Source organism: Saccoglossus kowalevskii, chromosome 16, assembly GCF_978046115.1.
Source record: "Saccoglossus kowalevskii chromosome 16, keSacKowa6.1, whole genome shotgun sequence".
Classification (NCBI taxonomy): Eukaryota; Metazoa; Hemichordata; class Enteropneusta; family Harrimaniidae; genus Saccoglossus; species Saccoglossus kowalevskii.
In genome coordinates, this window is record NC_140656.1 from 26,774,100 (window position 1) to 26,789,995 (window position 15,896).

A 15,896-nucleotide genomic window follows, 5' to 3' on the forward strand; every position below is an offset into this window, starting at 1 on the left:
CATTTATGATTGTATTAAAATGTGTACAAAAAAGAAGACCTGCTGGCGGTCATTTTGATTTTATGAACTTTCGCATTAGACTCATCTTGAATGGTGACGTGCCAGTTTAGCAAATTTAGTGACAAAAGTTTACTTTCATTTGACATTCAAATGATTACCGTTGTGATATGACAATTTTCAATCAAATGGGTGTATTTAAGTCTAACATCTGGGTAAGTGTTTTTTTTAAAAATGGCCGCCAGACAACCATTTTGAAAAATAAACAAATATGTATGCTACATTTGTAAACTATACTATTTACAGTCTCAAACCTGAATTGGTTCCAAATAGATTGAAGTATGTCTGAGAAACAGGGCGACATGCACACACAGACAGACAGATAGGTACACAGGGAGGCGTGCATAAACATTCCCGTTTCGGACTTCATTGAAACGAAGACATAAGACGCAATACAAATTAACTGTCGGATGGGCACGAGTGTCAACGCAGCAAGCATATTAATTCCACAAATTTGAGCCCTTCAATGAAATATTAAACAAAGTTCAATAAAAAGCTACCACCTAACATACTCAATGAATTTGCGAACAGCCAGCTCTCTGTGCAGTGTTTAATATAAGCAATGGGTGGGGTTGGTTATTATGTTAACAACATAAAAATCTTAATGCAATTACAGAGGCCCCTTCCGAAGGCATTCTCTTCACTGAAGTTGCCATAGTTAAATTTTATTTTATGATAATAAAAAATGCTATCCGCTATTATATATAGAGAATATATATATATAAACAAAAATTGTCACAGACAATCTTACCGAGATATGAATTTCCATGTGATATCCTGAATATTACAGTAATTTACTGTTTTAACCCAAAAAAAACTAACAATTACAGTTGCCAGTCCATTGGAGAGGTTGGGAAATACACATGTTCCAATCAATGAGGTACCTTTTCCTAACAAGTTATAAAGCATATTGCGAGCTGACACTTTTCCCGTTCATTCTGGCTATCCATGGAGGTTTTCCGCAGACAACGTGTTGAAACATTACTTAAAATAATATATCTGATAAGACTCTGAAAACAATTTCTTGTTGCCCTAGGAAACTTAGGACCATAGAGACAGCCATTTTTTGTATTTACCTGTCCCAGCAAAAATGTGCCTAACATGCAGTGTGTAGAGTTTCATTTTAGTGAACTCTTATCTGTACTATTGAATGCATAAGCAGCCCCTCCCTATTTAATAGCTGTCTCACCCAAATCCCCAGTAGTGGGACATTCCAGTAATGTCCAAGGATTGTTACATTGTACATGCAAGGGGTGGCAGCTTCTTCTGAAGGAGGGGGCAAAACTTGTGTATGGCAACAGTATTTCCAAACATTAAACCCCATTAACAGAAATCTGTTTATTTTTAAAATTGATCTAATTCATCATTTGGGGAAAAAATCAATATTTAATATGACATTTATTATAAACAAGCAGTGGTTTAATGAATTACCAAATGTCAAACATATTGAACATTAAACTTTACTGGCGGTATACACATGCATGTAAATTTACCAAAAAAAGTGGATAAATATAAGGGCATACAACTGCCATAATGACCTCATCAAAATCTGGAAACGATGAAAGTATTTTCAGAAAACACAGGATTTTGTGATAATGGAACAATGCAGGTTAATGTAGTTCAGAAATCATGAAAGATTAGAAAAGTAAAATTTAAAACAATTAATGAATGTTGTTATTGTACATGTATCCTTTGAATAATGATGCCAATATTTTATAAATAAACAAATACACACATACTAAAACATAAGTATGTGCAACACCTCAGTATATCATCATGAATAAAACAGATGTTACACGGAATATGGATTGTGGCATCTCTGACAATTAAGATACACTGACTATGGGCAATAGACCATTGATATTGCCCTTTTAAAGTATTTCCTGCAAGATATTATTTAGATTATAGCATCTCTGACAATTAAGATACACTGACTATGGGCAATAGATCGTTGATATTGCCTTTTTAAAGTATTTCCTGCAAGATATTATTTAGATTATAGCATCTCTGACAATTAAGATACACTGACTATGGGCAATAGATCGTTGATATTGCCTTTTTAAAGTATTTCCTGCAAGATATTATTTAGATTATAGCATCTCTGACAATTAAGATACACTGACTATGGGCAATAGATCGTTGATATTGCCCTTTTTAAAGTATTTCCTGCAAGATATTATTTAGATTATAGCATCTCTGACAATTAAGATACACTGACTATGGGCAATAGATCATTGATATTGCCCTTTTAAAGTATTTCCTGCAAGATACTATTTAGATTATAGCAACTCTGACAATCAAGATACACTGACTATGGGCAATAGATCATTGATATTGCCTTTTTAAAGTATTTCCTGCAAGATATTATTTAGATTATAGCATCTCTGACAGTTTAGATACACTGACTATGGGCAATAGATCGTTGATATTGCCCTTTTTAAGTATTTCCTGCAAGATATTATTTAGATTATAGCATCTCTGACAATTAAGATACACTGACTATGGGCAATAGATCATTGATATTGCCTTTTTAAAGTATTTCCTGCAAGATATTATTTAGATTATAGCATCTCTGACAATTAAGATACACTGACTATGGGCAATAGATCATTGATATTGCCTTTTTAAAGTATTTCCTGCAAGATATTATTTAGATTATAGCATCTCTGACAATTAAGATACACTGACTATGGGCAATAGATCGTTGATATTGCCCTTTTTAAGTATTTCCTGCAAGATATTATTTAGATTATAGCATCTCTGACAATTAAGATACACTGACTATGGGCAATATACCATTGATATTGCCCTTTTAAAGTATTTCCTGCAAGATACTATTTAGATTTTAGCAACTCTGACAATCAAGATACACTGACTATGGGCAATAGATCGTTGATAATGCCCTTTTAAAGTATTTCCTTCAAGATATTATTTTGATTATAGCATCTCTGACAATTAAGATACACTGACTATGGGCAATAGATCGTTGATATTGCCCTTTTTAAGTATTTCCTGCAAGATATTATTTAGATTATAGCATCTCTGACAATTAAGATACACTGACTATGGGCAATAGATCATTGATATTGCCTTTTTAAAGTATTTCCTGCAAGATATTATTTAGATTATAGCATCTCTGACAATTAAGATACACTGACTATGGGCAATAGATCGTTGATATTGCCCTTTTTAAGTATTTCCTGCAAGATATTATTTAGATTATAGCAACTCTGACAATTAAGATACACTGACTATGGGCAATAGACCATTGATATTGCCTTTCGAAAACATTCCTTGCAAGATTTTATTTGGATTATAGGTAGACAAACAATAGCAAATTGATATTGCTTTTAATAACACATTAAGCATGATGTCCACTCGATCCAAAATTAATTTATAGCCCTTCAAAGGGTTAACCATCTAGGTTAACTAACACAGTTTTTTCCTGTTCATATCACCTACATCCATAGAGGCTTTAAGCAGGCAATTTGGTAAGCTTACTTTTTTATTAATAAAATGTGTAAATGTCATGTAAAAAAATAATTTTAGGGTTGATATGCCATTTTGGTGCAACATTTTGAAAGTAGTATATGTAGTTTCCAATAATATTATATTTTGGACCAAATGTATCATTGACAACAGGGTTTGATCGAAATTTGTGGAAAAAAAAATTTAAGAAAGATGACAAAAGTTGTTTTCGATTTGGCTACGAAAGTCAAGTCAAATCAGTCAACAAATTTGCTGCGATTGGAGATGATCGACTAATAGATTGCAAATGTAGTAAATTATTAATGTAGAATCAAAGTAACATCTACAGCTAATTTGGTGACTCATTAACTTTGATGCAACCAAATATTTCATTTTACATTAGGGGGCATCTCAAATTATCACTAAAGCATAATCATTTAGGGGAAAATGTGCATCAAATACTGTGGAATACTTTTCGCTGGAATTAATTTTTGCTGAAAAGGCTTTTTGGGCGTTCTTTATGGAATTTATTTTCACTGATTTTTGATGAGTTGAATGTGAAATATAGGGAAAAAAGTATATTTGCTGGATTTTATTTTCACGGAATCATCCCTTCAGCGAAAATAGCAAAAATAAATTCCAAGCGAAAATAAAGTATTCTACAGTATATCCTGTGATTGCAATTGAACATGTTTTCAAAAGTCCTCAAATTAAAGGTAGAAAATAAAACTGTTAAGATGCTAGTGAAAGTGCCATTATCACAGAAAACGATGATTTCATGTTGATGAATAATGACTTCCTTCCAAATATTTACAAATGTATTTTATGGAATAATAATGATACTTAATGATTCATCAGATATGCATCTTTGTATTGCGAGTCCCATAGTCAGCATGTAGCATTTATTTAAGGTCATCCAAGGGCATACTCTCTAATCAATAAGGGCAAAACACTTTTTATTTTATTTCAAAAGATTCACAGAATTATTGATTTGGACTCGTGTCATCAACTCTTTGGTATTTTTTATATAGTACAATATTCTTAAATTCTTAAAAATAGAAATTTTTGGAACATTTTCTATGTTAACGTTTTCAACACCAATTGTTCTTGCCCAAACTTTTTTTAGATTTTTCAATATTTCTGGAAATGAGCCCTAATTTTGGAGCCAACAGACAAAATTTGAGTCAATTTTTGTCCCAATCTTCTGAAGAAAAGTGCAGACTATAAACAAACTATTTTGTGAATTTGTGATGAAAAGAGGGAACTGGTGGTGAAAACGTTGAAGCATTATTTCATTCATCTGAGTTTGCAATAATCAATAACAAAATATAATTTTTATCATCCAAATGCAACCGATTGAATTTGTGAGATATGATGGTAAATGGCTTCATTTTCCTGGATATTTGATCTACACAATGTATGCGTTAGGCCGGGTTTAGTGCAAGCATCATGCAATAAAACTATAATGTGAAAATAAAAAAAATCAGATTTTTAAGCCAACTACTTTATATTTTGTGTAAACTAACATTTATTTTACATGCATAGTATACGTTTAATGGAACGCAGATCCACTGACATAACAGACACAATGAATACGAACACTTCAATGGGATTAGGGTCCCATCTTGAATGAACAAATGTCTTTTTGAGAATCTGGCACAATTTGAATGACTCACAGGATACCAATGGGAGATTTAAGATCCAGACACACAAGTATACCAAACACATACTGGATTCATTGGTAGTCATTATCTGGTAGTAGCATTAGTACTTTTGTCAATGATTGGAAAGAAAAACATCTTGAGACGCACATCACAATATAATGATAACCATTAAGTATGTGCGGGTCAAGCGGTCTCCTTGACAAAGATCTGAGAACAATTCTAGGGGCACAGTGACCTCTTGGGCTTAACCAGGAGTCTGGGAACAATTCTAGGGGCACAGTGACCTCTTGGGCTTAATCAGGAGTCTGGGAACAATTCTAGGAGTACAGTGGCCTCCTGAACTTAACCAGGAGTCTGAGGATAATTTTAGGAGTACCATGACCTCCTGGGCTTAGCCAGGAGTCTAGGGACAATGCTAGGGGTACAGTGGCCTCCTGGGCTTAACCAGGAGTATGGGGACATTTTTAGGGGTACCATGACCTCCTGAGATTCCTATATTCTGACTGCTGACTTATAGATACACATTAATCAGAAACACATTGAGTTGTAAGTACATCACATGTACAAAATTTACACAGACTGTACTTCATTATGATTATTGATTGAAAGTCCATACAGATGAATAATTAGAATAACATAATTAAACCACTGAACAATTATGTCGACTTTTGGGACAATTTACCAAATATGGTTTCATACAGTTGATTACCGAGAAATAACATTTTTCTTTTTAATATGCACTTAAGTTTTTGCAGGAAAATTTGTGACATCCGAAACAACTATAAGAAAAAAATCCCTAATTACAGGAAAACTCAATCATTAACCATGCCTATGCATATGTAATGGTGCAAAGTGCATACCAACGACAGGGATTGAAATAGAATTTTTTCCCTGCATGCACAGTGTGCATGTTGAAGTTGAAATTTACCTGCACTAATTTATTGTTTTAAAGTTTTAATAAAATTTACGGGTTCTCGATTGATGCGATCGCGAAAAGAATTAGCTTTTTTTTAGTTGTCTTACAATATTGGTTGAACTTAATTTAGGCTTAGTGAATATGTGTTAATTTCTACATGCACAGTGTGCACATTATATTTTGAGTTTACTTGCACTAGGTAATAATCTATGTGCATAGTGCAGTGTGCACAAGGGTATTTCGACCCCTGAACGATGAGTGACGACAAGTTTGACCTAATATCAAAATTTATTATCTAAATATATACAATACAGTAGAGAAGCAATTACAACAAGGACGCGCATAAAATAGAACTAATTATCTATAATTGCACCCAGTGGAACACAGATCTAGCTTATCCTTGACATTGAGCTAATCTTATCCTAAGGTCATGAGTTCATGAAGTACCGATCCACTATCACGGAGATGGAATCAGTTGAATGACGCTACAAATATTAATATTTTAGAATCAGCATTAAAAACATATCAAAATATACTTTTTTTTCTGAAGATATTCACATAAGGGGAAATCAAAAATTGCTAAAAAAAAAAAATTGAAATTGGGCTCAAGTTAGCAATCATCACCTAGGTAACAGATAAATTAAGTCCACTCTAGCGTCGGTACCCTCTTATTAATTCAGAAGAAGAAAAAATCAAAACCGACCACATGCGTTCATCGCCACTTCAGGTCACTGGAGTTCATGTCATGATGTAGCATTGCACTGTACCACATAAATATGGCATAATACGCATTCAGGAGATTTTGGTTTCAGTTCCCACTACTATATGAAGTTAATTAATTTTCCCTGCCACAGCCAGGCAGATGTGAAATTGAAAAAATACACATTTCAAATGTCAAAGAAAAGGATATCTACTGATAAATCTGAGATCCTCTTTACACATGTTATTGGGGCGAGATGCACATCATAGGTGTGTTTGTTAATTAAGTTTGAATTGTCTAGTTAAACTTCAAAATGTTTTCTATAATTAATATTCAATTCGCTGTATTATTTCTGTTCAGCAATAGTTTTGATGTTTAGTTTAGATTATTCATATTCCTATTATATCATACAAGTTGTATTTGACCTATGACGTTATTACCGCGATCAGTGATTGGTTTAGAACCGATCAATCACAACTTGAGTTTTGTGTCATGTGACACTTGAGGTCCTCGTGCCATTGTTATCGTTTGTTTCAAGCCGATGTTGATGTTTCCTTTTCAAAGTTCAATAAATGTCAATCTTGACATGAGACTTTCCGACTTCGTGAATTGTTCCGACCTATAGAGTACAGTGGCTATACTTCGAGCCAAATCACAGCCATACAGGTGTTATACAATTAGAAGCTTTTCCTGGAAAAATGAAACTTTCCAAACATGTCTAAGAACGATATCACAGAAACTTGCAACTTTTTACAATTACAATGTTGCAATACCTGAGTTTAGCAATTCAAGTTATGAACAATACTATTTATTTTAAATATTTTCAGGAAAGGCACGCGACACACACTGGGTTTTGAAATAATAAATTTTAGCAGATTTTGTGTTTCCTTATTACAAGCATAAAACTTTTGTTATCACAATAAAACTATAAATATACAGTCATACATAAAACATACCATGTGAATCAGTTCCAAAATTGATGAAGAAATTAAAGAAAAACGAAGATGGACTATTAAAAAATTCTATGTGAAACAATGTTCATTATGATTAGCTGGACATGTGACTCATACTGTTGAATTATTTCCTGTTGAGCCATTTAGAACAACTATTTTCCGAATGTTACCACTCCATTCAAATGAATTTCGAACATTACCGTACTACCGAGGTTCGTTGTGTTTAGTGAGCGCCCAAAGCGGAATTTGAATGGCATCGCAAGACACGATTTGATATAGTGAAGACCATAATAATGTAGTCAATAAACAACACAAATGTTAGCGTTGTTTTCAGATTAGATACTTGCGCAAGTTACTGAAAATAAAAAGATTATTCTACTAAATTTTGCTGACAATACAACTTGCTTCCCAAGCATTGTGAACATTGCAAAACTAAAAACTAAAAAAAGCAAACACCTTGAAACACTACCAACACCAACAGACTACAAGCACACCCAAGTTCTTTGCGACTTTAACTCAAATATCAAACTTTCTTTAATCATTTCAAAAGCACAGGATGATTCGTTGATGACTGATCACTTGGCCTTTATTTAGCCTTAAAATATCTGTGGGCAATCGGTTACCCATGTTTTAAAATATTTACGAGTTCGGGAAGCCATATAATACCAAAGTTTACAATCATGCTAATCGGTCATCCAAGGACATCACTATAAAAAAAATGAGGAAATCTTATCACACTCATCGCTACCCACGGATTTCGATATTTGATTGAATAAGTGACAATGACATTTATGTGGGTGCCAAATAAAGGACATGAACAAGATACGTAATTATTGTGGGGGTGGAAAACGTGGGTAAGAATAAATCTTTCTTGAATGGAAGGAGAATGACACTCAGATTCACTTCGTTTTATCGATAATTTTGTATATGCTTCTTTTGCTTGTTTCCTGAGTCTAGGAATATTTATTTGTTTGTTTTAAAAAACAAAAATGTTATTATTTTGTGAGTCGATAATTTGGTTGATATACAAATATGGATTTTTTTGGTGTTTGTGATGCTTCCAACATATTACGGTATTCATATCAAGAACTAATGAATAATTTTAAAATATTGCTACCATATTTGCTCTATTAGTAGTGCATCTTTTTATGGTCAAAATAAGTAATATTCCAATAAAAAATTCACAGTACAATCCAAACAACAAAATAATTATAAAAAATTATATAAAAGTTCACAAAATGTGTTCACAACAATTTTGGTAGAAAAAATTATAACCTTCAAATGGTTAAAGGTCATTTTATGAATACTTCTAATGCTAATGCAGTGAGTGTATGTACACTAACACGGAATATCAAACAAAAATATTTTTAAAATACTATACATTTAATTATGGCCTCTTTAAAACATCAATGTGGATTCAAACTGACGACGATCAATAAGTCATTGACTGCATTCAACATGTATGTATAAATTTTAAGTAAATTGTACTGTTCAGTACCATAGGTTGTATGCGAGTTCCGTTTGGTAAAAAGCCATCAGTTTGAACAAAATCATGCAGAACACAGCAATAAAACCTCATTTGTAACTATGCCAACAGTAAAGACAAAACCAAAAGAGAAAAAAAAAATGATCATTCTTTTATATGGAACTACATTGAATTATATGGATATTAAATTATTAGTAAAATATTGGGAATACAAAAGCTAAAAATCCACTCAACCAAAACATAAAGTTCATGCACAAATGTCATTCCATTCTTATGAACACAAATATGTGATTTGAAATATAAATCTATAAAATCATAAAACTTTACTACCCGCATAATATAATTTCTGATTTAAGATTAAAATAGAACTGATTATCACAGTGCCAGACACCAGGTTTGTATTGTATTATGAGTTGTTGATATGATGAATAGTATTTTGCAAATAATGACAACACACATTAATTTAATTAACTTTAGTGAAATTCCTGTATTCAAATTTGCACATGGTGTACATATTTTATGATCACAACTATAATTACTATCATTAATTATTATTATTATTATTATTGTTATTACCTGTATCACAAATAGCACCTTCACTCGTCTCAAAATAAAAATAAAAGACAAATCTAATGGTACATGTAATCCATGAAATCTCTAGAATTTGATTTACACTGAAAACAGAGAGTTTGGAGTATTATGCATATTATGTGTTAATATTTTGGAATAATTTTGTCTCGTCTATTGCACCAAATTTTTTTTAAAACGATAGGATTATGCAGACAATAACAGAAGGTACAGAAAAGATTAATCAAAGAAAGCTTAGAAAGAACTCCCATGTGCTGAGAGTATTGGAGACACATTAAATATAATTCGAAATTACTTAGCTGAAAACTAATTATGCAAATCAGAAAATTAATATGACCAGATTTGAGTGTAAAACTAATGAGGTCTGCGCAATGTAACAGAAAATCTATGTCTCCAAGTTTAATTGAAATGTGATTAGAACCAAAAAATTATGAATTATTATGCTTATTAGGGAATTAATATGAACAGATTTTTACCCCAAACTAATTAGGTTTGTACATTGTCCTAGAGCATCTTTGTACTAAGTTTCATTGAAATGGAATAATTAGCACCGTGAAAACTCCAAAATTTCGACCCCTCTAAAAATTTGACCGCCTATTTATTTGCCGGGTTTCGGTGTTTTATTTACCTCCAAATTTTCGACTCCACTAAAAATTGCCGACTCATTCTTATTCGAAAATTGCGACCAGTTTTAGTTTTCCCCCAAACGAAAAAAAAAACCGATGTGAGCGTTCAAACGGGACCTTTCTCAAAGGCATGAATCCGGGTTTCTGATTGACTGAGAGATTTTTATTTTATTGGTAACGAAAATATATTCTAAATAAACGAAGTTTCAAATAAAAACGAACACAAAAATCTCGGCATGCTGCGTTTCTGAATTGTTGATTATTACTGTACTCAGTAGTGATTATAATAATGTACACAAAATAAATTTGTTGAATGGTTATGAAATACAAATAAAAGTCAACTTAGTTTCATCGTAAGTGAATGATTCCGGTCTCGTATAAACGTTTGATGCTGTAGGATATCCGCCATGTTCTCTTAGGTCAAATAGGTCAAATCGCTAATTAACCAATCAAAAAGCTGGATGTTGCGAAAACGGCATGATTTTTTTTAAATAAAAAAATTAGTTGTTTTTAAAAAATAAACTGGTCATCTGAAGAATAATTTAACATTGTTCACAGTGATAACAGCTCATTCTCGAAAGGAAGCTTACCCGCTCACGCTAGTCACGATAAAAATCATACTCGTGTACTCTTGAATAGACAGACGTCAATGACTACGGTAAAACTTAGACTCTATTTTAGCCGGCAGGATTGATTGAAATGTCCGAAAAATGACGCCAAAATACACCTTAAAAGTCCCATTTTATTTTCTTAAATCCCATTATATTTTTTAATCCAAGGGCGAATTTACGGCAGAATTTGGTCCCTCAAATCACCGGTACGGTGCTCAAATAAGGGACACGTGAGCTTTGATTCTAACCGGATACATTGCACTGGGTCGGGGAGATCGTTTGCTAAACTTCCATGTATCTTTTGTCCAATGGGTACCTGTACTTCGAACATTCGCAAGTTTTCCTAGGTAGTGCGAGACAGCTTTGTCTTTTGACCTATTAGTTTTGTGCTGACCTCTTCTCCGCGTCTTGATGTTTTGTTTTGCTTGTCATAATACTCACTGATTGATGACTTTGTTTAGATTTTGAGTTACAACTTGGCCACGACCTTTGCTTTTACCGTGAAACATGAGGAAGTTTACGTCAATTGACGGACATTGCATTTTTTAAAAACTAATGAAGCACACTGTCTATCATCCCCATTTTTTTTTGCTGATTTCTATTCTGAAAAATTCGACTGTCCGAAAATGCACCTTAATTTTGACTCTAAAAACACGTCACATTTCTAACACAAATTATTTAAAACCAGTCGAAATTTTGGAGTTTTTACGGTACTTTAGATATCAGTGTGAAAGATTAAAATTGGTTAATTATGCAAATTAGGTAATTAATATGTACAGATTTTAACCCACAATTATTCAGGTCTGTCTATTGTCCTACAGCATCCATGTACATTCATTGATATGTGATGTATAGTACCTGAGATATCAGTGTGAAAGTTGGTTAATTATGCAAATTAGGTGATTAATATGCACAAATATTTACCGGAAACTAATTGGGTCTGCATAATTCTAGATTCATTGAAATATGATGATTAGTACTTTAGATATCAGTAGAAAAGCTGAAAATTAATTATGCAAATTAGGTAATTAATATGCACAATTATTTACCCTAAAACTAATCAGGTCTCTGCATAGTCCTAAAGGATCTATGTACCAAGTTTCATTGAAATGCGATGATTAGTACTTGAGATACCCGTGGAAAAGCTGAAAATTAACTAATTATGCAAATTAGGTGATTAATATGCACAAATATTTATCGAAAACAATCAATCTCTGCATAGTCCTTGAGTATGTAAGTACCAAGTTTCATTGAAATGTAATGCTAACTACTTATATCAAATGCTGAAAATTAATTAATTATGCAAATTAGGTAATTAATACGTACTGATATTACCATAAAAACTATCAGGTCTGTGCAGTGTCGTATGACATCTATGTACCAAGTTTCATTGAAATGTGATGATTAGTACTTGAGATATCAGTGGAAAAACCGAAAATTGACTAATCATTATGCAAATTAGGTAATTAGTATCCACGGATTATTACCAAAAACTAATCAAAACCTAGCATTAGTTCAGAGCATCTATGTACAAAGTTTCATCAAAATCCAATGAGTGGTTGTTTAGATATCAGTGGAACAGTCATGGAACCACTAAAAAATAGCTAATTATCATGCAAATTAGGTAATTAATATGCACGGATTTTTACCAAAAATTAATCAAATCTGCGCATATGTTCAGAGCATCTATGTACCAAGTTTCATCAAAATCCAATGAGTGGTTCTTTAGATATCAGTGGAACAGTCATAGAACAGCTAAAAATTAGCTAATTATCATGCAAATTAGGTAATTAACGAGCATGGATTTTTACCAAAACCTAATCAAATCTGCGCATTGGCCCAGAGCATCTATGCACCAAGTTTCATCAAAAACCGATGTATGGTTCTTGAGATAGCAGTGGAACAGTCGGACACACATACACACATACACACACACATACACACATACACACATACACACATACACACATACACACATACACACATACACACATACACACATACACACATACAGACACACTAACTGCAAAGACTCCCATTTTGTGCTTCGCACATGGGAGTCAAAAACTGTTGTGTTTTTTTTTTTCATTTCATATTTATCAAACTAAGCATTTATGCCCTTGGTTATAGATTTGGGTCTTTAATTTGAAAAAGCAAATTTCTCCTCTTATGTACACTATGCTTTCTTCATCGCCATGGCAATCTAAATTCTAAAATCTCTGGAAACTACATTTGTATATATATAGTGTTAATATATGAATATACAACAATTGTAATTTAGTCGGTTGTCATAGTAACGATGCCCAACATGATTAGGGTATGTAACCGTCATATTGCATGCAATACGGGCTACAAATCATAAACAACCTATGTCATGTATATATATATATATATATATATATATTTATGTATCAAAGACAATGGCACAAAATGACCTCACTGCCCGTCTATATTATTTCTAATGCTATCACATCTGTCAACACAAAGTATTGCATTGTTTGCATCTTTTATTCAATGGAATGTGTCAGATTTTTCACAAAATTGTCTGGGTTTTCAAATAAATTTTAGTAAAAATCTATAATAAATAATAGCAATATTAATCAATTTATTTAAATAAATATATATAGTTAATATAAATTATGAAATGTGCATCTTTCATTATGTGGATAGGGATTGCTATGGGTACACGTCAATCTCACGATACAATGAAATAGTGGACCTTCCACCCCTCAGTTTGTAAATGGAACATGCCAAAACATTGAGTACAATATGCATTCAATTCACTATTTTCAATGAAAAAGACATCAATTACACTAATAATTTACAAAATTAATAAGGGCCTTATTTGCTAAAAAAGGAAGAAAGAAAAAACGACAACATTATATTATTAAATATACACCATGTTTGATATTTGAAAAAACAAATTTGAAAAAGTACAACATAAAGTAGCATTTCTAATTTAAAAAAATGGTTAGTACTACAGTACTGCTAATTTGTTTAAAAAAACACACTAACGATTACAATTTATTATAGCGAGATAATAAAAATATCTACCTAGCGATAGTCATAAATATTTCACTTTTTTCCTGTCATATCCTCATTCTTGGATACAGCAAGGTCAAGTCATGGCAGGTATAGGCTACATAACTAATATGGGCATGTAGCAGCTGTTACGGCCTGAGACGGCAAGACAATGTGGGCAGGGTAAATAGATATTTTCACTTACGAAAACATACTTTTGTTGGTATATAAATGGATAAATGAATTTGCCCCTTTAGTGCAGGGACATAATACAATTGATGTTGAATACATATTTAAAAACATCTTCTAAATCAAGAGGAACATTTAAAGCAGAATCAGCGTTTTTGTTTTATTCTAGGGTTGCTCAAATTTTGTTTCATATATATGAGATACACATGTTACTCATACTTCATATTCTCATGTCCATGTCATTTAGTTTTTATGTCCTGTAATTGGATGGATATATATGTATACAGACTAGAAATATATATATATTGTGGAGTAATTCAAAAATTAATTCAACTTTGTTTAAATATAAGATTTAAAAACTGTTAGAAATTCCCACCCTATTCTTTAATTTTTAAAATTAATTAATGTGTGTGTTTTTTTTCAGCAAAAGAACTGTCAATTTTCAAGCACGTGCAATTCATCAAAATTCATCTCATGTTCATCATGAAATTAACACTGCACACAGACACACAAAACATGTATGGGAGTTTTCTTTTCAGTGAAAATTACCTCAAAGGGGAAACAAAAACAGCAATCAGATTTTGCTTTCCCTACCCACTTAATTTATGTTCCTCTTCACTGAGAATGAATACTCCACAGATACACTTACATTTTTTTACTGAAATGTACGCGTGTATGTAGAATAGGACCAAAGCAACAATGGAGATTTTTCTTTAAATAATATCATCTAAATCACAATTTCAATATTAAAAGAATTTTTTTTTGACATACTTTCATCTGGTTGAGGAGAACTTAGGATCTTGCTATGTTTCTTTTTCATTTCTTCTACGTTTGATTGTATTTGATCAATGTGAATTCGTATCTCTTCAACCTAGGTAGTGGACAGAATAAAACATTAAATAAAATGTCAGTCATTTATTTAATTCAATGTGATTTAAAGTTAGAATCACATTGAAAACTGCTCAGTGATAAATTACTGAGCAGGCTAAAAAAAATCTGAGGAGTATCTTAATCCGTTTTGCTAATGGGCTCCACCGCAAACGATATACAGAAATTATGTTAATGTTATATGGGGCCACCTTATTACAATGATAAAACGATGCATCGGGGAATATTGAATCAACCCCCCCCCCCTGAATATTCAATGAAACGGTGAAATACCATCGCTTACCTCTTTGAAAAACTCTTCCATGAACCGACCATCGTCCATATTGACGGCGACATCGTCTGGCATGTCATCCTCATCGCTTTGTGACTGTGGAGAGAAAAATACATCGACATGAAATCAGGACATTGGGCCAGCAAGTTCGTGCATTCTGACAATGTTTGAGGCGAAATATACGATTTCCATCACTGACATCTGTGGAAACACGGCGTTTCAACTCACCGCTTTCAGCGCTGGCAGCCTATCTTTCATTTTGAATTGTCTTCAGTCGGCACCTTATATCCACAAAAGTCGATCACACATGAAAGTACGTTTGTTTTTTCTTCGAAAAAACGCTAAAATCGCGGTACAATTTCCACCTGAAATCCCCAACACCCATTAAAATTGAACCAATCACAAGCAATTTTCCCACACGCCCTCATCGGTCAGAATATCTCGCTACTGCGCAGGTC

The 15,896-nt window shown here is 32.7% G+C and overlaps 1 protein-coding gene across 2 annotated transcripts in view; it reads right to left on the reverse strand.

Annotated features, from left to right (window-relative positions):
• LOC100376074 (syntaxin-1A-like) overlaps positions 1 to 15,811 on the reverse strand; it is a 55,432-nt gene extending 39,621 nt beyond the window's left edge. For both annotated transcript variants that reach the window (XM_006821026.3, XM_078012392.2), the window contains exons 1-3: positions 15,667 to 15,811; positions 15,451 to 15,534; positions 15,051 to 15,150 (exon numbers count right to left, since the gene is read on the reverse strand). In XM_006821026.3, the coding sequence (XP_006821089.1) occupies positions 15,051 to 15,150; positions 15,451 to 15,534; positions 15,667 to 15,696 (214 nt within the window). In that variant the 5' untranslated portion in view covers positions 15,697 to 15,811. The remainder of the gene's footprint in view (positions 1 to 15,050; positions 15,151 to 15,450; positions 15,535 to 15,666) is intronic.
• Positions 15,812 to 15,896: the final 85 nt, after the last annotated feature.